At 36.9% G+C, this 7,350-nt stretch overlaps 2 protein-coding genes across 3 annotated transcripts in view; one reads left to right on the forward strand and one right to left on the reverse strand.

Annotated features, from left to right (window-relative positions):
* The first annotated feature begins 145 nt into the window (after positions 1 to 145).
* LOC107693621 (cerebellar degeneration-related protein 2-like) lies at positions 146 to 3,681 on the forward strand. The gene is made up of 5 exons (XM_016493070.1): positions 146 to 333; positions 828 to 940; positions 1,372 to 1,520; positions 1,601 to 1,744; positions 2,768 to 3,681. Exons 1-5 carry the CDS (start codon positions 255 to 257, stop codon positions 3,417 to 3,419), a joined length of 1,137 nt encoding a protein of 378 aa, XP_016348556.1. The 5' UTR covers positions 146 to 254; the 3' UTR covers positions 3,420 to 3,681.
* A 2,585-nt stretch (positions 3,682 to 6,266) lies between these two features.
* Positions 6,267 to 7,350, reverse strand: part of LOC107693644 (DNA-directed RNA polymerase III subunit RPC5-like) — a 16,223-nt gene continuing 15,139 nt past the window's right edge. Inside the window, exons 21-22 of one of the 2 annotated variants that reach the window (XM_016493105.1) lie at positions 6,813 to 6,910; positions 6,267 to 6,778 (exon numbers count right to left, since the gene is read on the reverse strand). In XM_016493105.1, the coding sequence (XP_016348591.1) occupies positions 6,854 to 6,910 (57 nt within the window). In that variant the 3' untranslated portion in view covers positions 6,267 to 6,778; positions 6,813 to 6,853. Of the gene's footprint in view, positions 6,911 to 7,350 lie in introns of both variants that reach the window. The other variant, XM_016493104.1, reaches the window with a different exon arrangement.

Below are 7,350 nucleotides of genomic sequence, written 5' to 3' on the forward strand. Positions count from 1 at the left end.
CTCTCTCTCTCTCTCTCTCTCTCTCTCTCTCACACACACACAAAGGTCTTCAGAGATTGTATGTAGTTTACTCTGTTCAGTCTGCAGATAACCAGGCGTCACAGTGTCATTCAGCACAGAGTGCGCACGCTTTGAAAAAGAAAAAGAAATAGATACTATAAATTTGCTGACTGGAGATTATCTGAACAACAATTTCATTAGAGTTTAGCATAAAAACTAAAGGCTCCTCAGCTGTTCTGCTTGACTGACTAAAGATGCTCACAGACATTACAGAAGGAGAATTTGATATCAAAGAGGAAGAACCATGGTACGATCATCAAGATCTGGAACATGGTGAGTTATCTTTATCTGACGTACTGTAAAAGTTCAGGTAATAATACTTTTTAAATGAAAATGTGGAAGAAGAACTCTAGAATATTTTGTTAACAATACGGTGATTAAGAATGCACCTTCATTCAGTCTCCATTTAATCGTAGTCTTCATCGAATGTATTTTGCTGATGATGATTGAAGGAAGTGTGTTTTGTGACTCTCCATCACATGCTGACAGGATGACATGACAGTCTGTTTGACAAGAGAGAGTGAAATCAGCTTTGTAATGAACTGATGCGATAATCAGATCGCTTTCTCAGTTTCCTGAGTTGTGACCTTAGGTGAAGAAGAAGGAGAAGTAACTAAACACTCCTAGTGACAGAGATAACCTGATGTCCAAATGATTGCACCATCAACCAGATTTACAAATACTGATATGCATAAATTAAAATGGTTCAAAACCAGTGTTTTTTTCAGTTTTGGTTGCTCATTAGATGCGTCCTTCTCTTCATGCAGATCTTCATTTGGCCGCCGAATTGGGTAAAAATTTATTGGAGCAGAACAGAGACTTAGAAGAGACGCTCCAACAGATGTACATCAGCAACCAGGAACAGATACAGGAGATAGAGGTACTGCTATCAAGCGATCGATTTATCTATTTCTGACCAAACTCTCTGTTTTGAGTTAATGAAAACCTTCATATGCACAGAAAAGCAGTCTTTTATTGACACAGTTCCTCTAGCTACATCTTCTGCATTATCAAGTGATTTTATGAGTGTATAAATCTTTGTCTTATCTTAAAAGGCAATCAAACTTATTTGTGACTTATTTGTTTTAAGTCGCTGGGGTATATTTGTAGCAATAGCCAACAATACATTGTATGGGTCAAAAAAATTGACCCTTATTACTTATGGTTTTGTGCTCCAGGGTCACATTTGATTTGCATTTTGCTAAGAATAACTGAGGAAAAGCCTTTAAATTGTCCTTAAGCTGATGCAGTTAAAGCTCAGGTATCTGAACCCGTTTGATTGTAGTTTAATGTTTCTTTCTCTTTGTTCAGTATCTTTCTAAACAGGTGGATTTGCTGAGGTCAGTGAACGATCAGCACGCTAAAGTCTATGAGCAGCTGGATTTAACCGCACAAGACCTGGAGCTGAAAAACCAGCGACTGGTGCTGGAGAACAGAGCAGCTCAGCTGAAGATCGAAGGGTAAGACTTCAGAAATGATTGTAAATGAATGCATCAAGCGAAGGATGGTATACTTTCAATTGCGTTTCTCCTGATCGCAGGCTCACAGAGACGGTGGAAGGGCTGCAGACTCAGGTGGAGGAGCTCCAGAGAGACATGCAGAAGCCGAAGCTGGTTTCTGATGAACAGGCCCGGTCCAGTGATTGTGATAGAGTTCAGTGCAAGGAGACCTGTCAGTTACACGAGTAGGTTTTTGCAACACATTTTTGTGCATTTTAACTCGCCACTGTGTTTTGTGCTACAGTAGGTCGAGTCCGTGAAACTAGTGGCCTTTAAACAGTCACGGTCAAGAAGAACTTCCTTCCCACACATTTATATTCCTGCCTGACTCGGCTTAATCTGCTGGAGTTCACGCGGGCAGGGTTGTATGACGCAAGAAAAGGAAAATATGCTATATATTTAGTTGCATGTACATTCGCAACGTTATTTCTCACAATGCTGACTTCTCGCAATTCCAACTTTATTTCTTATATTTGCAAATTTGATATCTCAGAAGTATGACTTTATTTCTCAAAGTGGTAACTTTATACTGTAGCTTTATATCTAACAATTGAGACTTCATTTTTTGCAATTGTGACTTTATTTCTAACAATTGTGACAATTTTTTGTAATTGCGACTTTATATCTAACAATTGAGACTTCATTTTGCGCAACTGTGACTATTTCTAACAATTGCGACTTCATTGTTTGTAATTGCGACTTTATTTTTCGTAATTGCAACTTTATATCTAACAATTGCATCTTCATTGTTTGTAATTGCGACTTTATATCTAACAATTGTGACTATTGTTCGCAACTGCAACTTTATATCTAACAATTGCGACTTTATATCTGACAATTGTGACTTCATTTTGCGCAGCTCTGACTTTATTTCTAACAATTGCGACTTCATTGTTTGTAATTGCAACTTTATATCTAACACTTTACTTTAGGTCCTATCCTTCAGTTTTTCTCATCGAATATCCTGTTTCATTCTGAAATACGTTAAAATAGGCTGCAAACTGCAATTCATGTCGACTTTAAAGTCTGGTTTAGTTGATCTCAGAAAAAGTAAATATTTTACCTAATATTTTAGTCTATACAACTCCAGATTTCAGTAAAATGCAATCTTTTGAATTAATTTATACCATTATGATTCTCATATATTCGATCCTCAGTTATCTGACTAACGGCTCTGATTTCTTCTCACCATGCTGCATGTATTTCAGGTGCTTTTCCCATGAGCGCTCTGTTTCCACCAGCAGCTCGTCTCTGAAGCGTGAGGAACAGGACGAGCTCTGGGAGCTCAAGCGCTCGGTTGATTCCCTGCAGGCGCAGCTGAGCACAGAGCGCGCTCAGAGAGAGGCGGCCGAGCTGGAAACTGATGCTCTGGCGCATGAACTCATCCAGCTGGAGCCCAGAGCAGCGCTGCTGGGAGTCTACAAGGAGCGCCTGGCCGAGACGGAGGCTGAAGTGCAGGAGCTCCGCCTGCTTTTGCGCTCGAGCAAAGACAACGTGGACCTCCCATTGGATGATGAAGCGGGCGGGGCCGGACACAGGGGGCGGAGCCTGCGGTGCTGCAGCAGCGAGAGGCAGTTGCTAAGCAACGAGCAGCCTGAAGGGCAGCATCATGGGATCTCTCTGCTGAACGAGATGGATGCTCAATACGCCGCCCTGCAGGAGAAATACGACACGCTGCTGCGCCGCTGCCAGGATGGGAAGTTGTCCGAGAACCAAAAAACTGCTCAAACGCACACAAACACCAAGAACGATTCCCAGCAGCCCGAGTACAAGGCCCTGTTTCAGGAGATTTTCAACTTTATCCAAAAGAGCAAAAAGGACCTGAAGGAGAACAGGATCAAGCCCAGTCAGGCTGAATGAGGCACTGATCTGCATCTATGTCTGAACTGAGGGAATTATACTGACAGGACTAGGATGGTGTGATACCACACATTACTCTCTGCTTTTATTGCCACTTTTATTGTCTGGTGAGTGTATATAAAGCACTTTTGTAAATACTTCCAAATGTCACTGTGAAACAAAAAGCTGTAAACTTAAATGTACTGGAAATCTTTGTGTATTTATAGTGGGATGAATCTCAACAAAGACATTTCCAGGTTATATATTACCACATAATCAGTAGAAAAAAAAAATATATATTAGTATAAATCAATACAATAAATAAAAATACAGTAAAGCCTTTTTAAAGCCAAACTATTTTAATGAACATTAACTAATGATCTGTGAAGAAGAACAATATAATAAAATTGGGTTGTTGTGATGCTGTAATGTTTACTGATGTTTTACTTAGTAAATCATTCTGCCCAGAAACAATTAAAGCAATTAAAAATCACTGTAAATTAAAGGCAAAACATTAGATGAACACAAACATGCACAGATGTTTTACTATTTAAGTATATCATTTATACATATATTAATGTATTATTACCCTCTAACTCTATAGCACTCTATTCTAATTCTATTCTAAAAAAAAACACGTGTCCCTTTTAGACTTGCACTCTATTCATTTGCTGATTTAAAAAAAAACAACTAACACTTGCTTTCTAATCTTTTTGTATTCTATCTGTTTTCTTTTTATTTATTATATTATTTTATAAAAACCTTGCTATGTGTACTGCGTTAAGCTGAGACTCTCTTGTTAGTTTTGATCGCTTCTGTTGTCCTCGCTTTGGATAAAAGCATCTGCTAAATGACTAAATGTAAATGTAAACGTAAATATCATATTTTGTCTGCATTACAGTAATGTGAAAGAGTGAAAATAATGAAATGCAGTTATCAAATTGATATAAAAATAGACTATTTTCTTGTGAATATTGAGATTTATATTTAAATATTTACAACAGCTTTGTAAAATTAAGTCTAGTATGCTTTAGTCATAACTGGTCCGTGCATTTGTTGCATCTGTTAAAGGAAATCCATTATCTTGAAGATGTCAAACTTTTACTTTCAGTCTTCACCTCGTTGTCAGGTCGTGTTAGTATCATTCATTCATAACTCCACAACAGGGCAAGAAAGTGTCTTTTATCGTGTGAACTTTCAGCTGTTCATCTTTCAACTTTATTCTGCATATAAATGGACTTTCGACCCAGATTGTGGTCGTCAGAGAACATGGTCTTCAGTCCCGGTGGAAAGTCTGCTTCTAATCTAAGCCCCTGATAAGATTTGAGTGACAATGTATTTATCAGGCGGACATCTTCAGACTTCAGACATTATACCGGAGATGACACTAAAATGGAAAAATTAAAAAGGTATAATGTATTATAAGCAGCACATCTGCTTACTTAGACACTGGGTAGAAACTGATATACAATATGGAAGAATTGACCCATTTTGAGACCATTTCTAGCATATTGTGAAAAATATCAATGAAGTACTGTAATCAATAATCAGTGATTATATGTAAATGATTAACCTCAAAAACAGAATGTATTATTATTGTATTTCTTTAATACTATATGAAATATTTTCTTGAAAATCAATCATAAAAATAAAGTACAACGTTATAATTTGACATTATAGTAATTTTTGGGCATTTAACGGAGCTCAAGTGTTTCTCAGTTTGAGTGTCGCTTTTGTATTAACCTTGTAAATTCAGTGCAATATGTAAATATGCTATTTAGTATATACTGCTTAATTTCTTTATGATGTAAAATAAACTAAAAATAAAAAGTTAAGTCTTGCAATTTTAATTTTCGCTAAATGTCCTAGTTACACATTTTTATTAGATATAACAGTAATTTATGCATAATTATATCCAACTATCCCTAAACCCAACCAAACCCCATATTAACTAAATAATTAGTATTATTTTGTATTTAATTGCATAACTGCAACAAGGGCTCCTTAATATAAAGCGCAACCTAATTTTCTTTATACAATGCAGATTGTTTCAAAGCAGCTTCACATTAACAAACAAGAAAATAAAAGAGTTAATGTTGTAAAATACATCAATTTCAGCTGTAGAGAAGACAAAAGCATCATTACTCGGATCAATTCATATTTTGTTCTCATCCGATAATATCAGCTCAGTCAAATCAATAAAAATTTGTCTTTTGTAGGGAAAAATTAAATGAGAAACTTTGAAGACAAGATGTCAGTTGCAATGTTTATTCAGAATGACACAAATAAAAAAGGTCAGATTTGGGGTTTTCAGCGGTGGACTTGGCAACGATGATCCAGAATATGAATATGTGGAATGCTTAATAAACAGAACTTGAACGCTTCATATGCACGTGTGGAAGAGACACAGACAGAGACAGTTATATATGTGCATGTGAAGATGATTTCAGTCATAACTGCGAGATTGCAAATCATATTGATACAATATTTCCCCTGAATAATTAAGAGGCACTTTTTCACACCCAAACACAGTTTAGCCACTTCAACAAAACTCCCAGGTCCTCAGTTTCACTTGCATAACAAGAGAAAAAAAAAAAACATTATGCATTTTTTTATTTTCGTAAGAAATTAATGTCTAAATTGCTTCCGCATTTATTCAGAATGCCATAAATGCTCTGAAATAAAATGGACAAGGTTGCAAATATAAATTCAATGCAAACGTCATTCAGAGCTTCGCATTCTGATGCAAATCTACCATCAGGTCCAATAAACATTCATCGATTCATATATTCGATTTTCAGGGTTTGAATGGATCTAAACTGCTCCAGAATCAACCGTGTCCAAATGTTTTGTCCTTTTTTTGTTGTTGTTGTCACAGAGCTGTAAACACTTCAGCGGGAGCTTCACAGCCTTCACTTGAGCAGAGAAATTAATATTTCAGAGGATTCATTATGATCTAGTGTTTCTTTGGGTTACAGTGAAGTCAGGGAAAAATAAACTTAATATGCAATAAAAATCAAGGAAATTATTAAATCAAACATCTTTTTTTCAGTCAGCTTAATGTAATAAACAAGGCCGAAAAGCTCCCGAAGGCCACAAGCAGGATAAAATGAGATGAACCATGATCTCCTGTCATACTTTCATATTAAATCATGAAAAAGAAACCAAAAGAAAACCAGCATTAACTGATAGTCTGCTTATGTGTTCAGCACACAACTCCTTTCCTTAGACTTTAATTTCCCGCAAATGCAGGATCGAATGGATCTTTAACCCTTTTCGTGAGATGCTGATGTGACCAGAGGTAACGTATGCGGAGGCTCCGGAAGTGGGCGTGTCCTCGAGGGCAGTGATTGGTTGGTGTGTGTTGGCTCCGCCCCCCTGTGCAGCGTTCCCTCTCACTTAAACCTTGGGGGGGACGTGTGATTGACAGGATCTCCGGCGCTCCTGCTGTCCCGTCAGGAGGGAACGGTTCCCTTCAGATACCACATCCCTCCCAAACTCGTGCAGCACTCCTGAACAGCACACAGCAGTTATCAGCACATTCTCGCTTCAACAATCACTAATCATTTTCCTTCATTCAGATGACTGGAGAGGCTTTCAGGCTCCAGTTATATTCTGCACTTACCACACATCATGCATTACTAGCAGATGGTCTAAGACTAACGATGACAGTCACAGACCGATTACATTGGTGTTTTTTAAAGGGGTATTTTTATTATTTTCTGGTAGCCTAAAATTATGTATTAATATGTAGGGTTTTTCTTAACTTTAAAATGCCTATGTAAAAATAAGAATAAATTAATTAATTTTATCATCTTTTCTCCTTCAATTTCTGAATGTTTCATTTAATTGATTTATTGCTTGTAATTTGTTATTTATTTATGCATGCATTTACTTTACTTTTCTGACTACTACTTGGAAAACCAAATGTTTACTTGAAATATACATACCA

The sequence above is a fragment of the Sinocyclocheilus anshuiensis genome, unplaced genomic scaffold, assembly GCF_001515605.1.
Source record: "Sinocyclocheilus anshuiensis isolate Anshui unplaced genomic scaffold, SAMN03320099.WGS_v1.1 scaffold546, whole genome shotgun sequence".
NCBI classification, from domain to species: Eukaryota; Metazoa; Chordata; class Actinopteri; order Cypriniformes; family Cyprinidae; genus Sinocyclocheilus; species Sinocyclocheilus anshuiensis.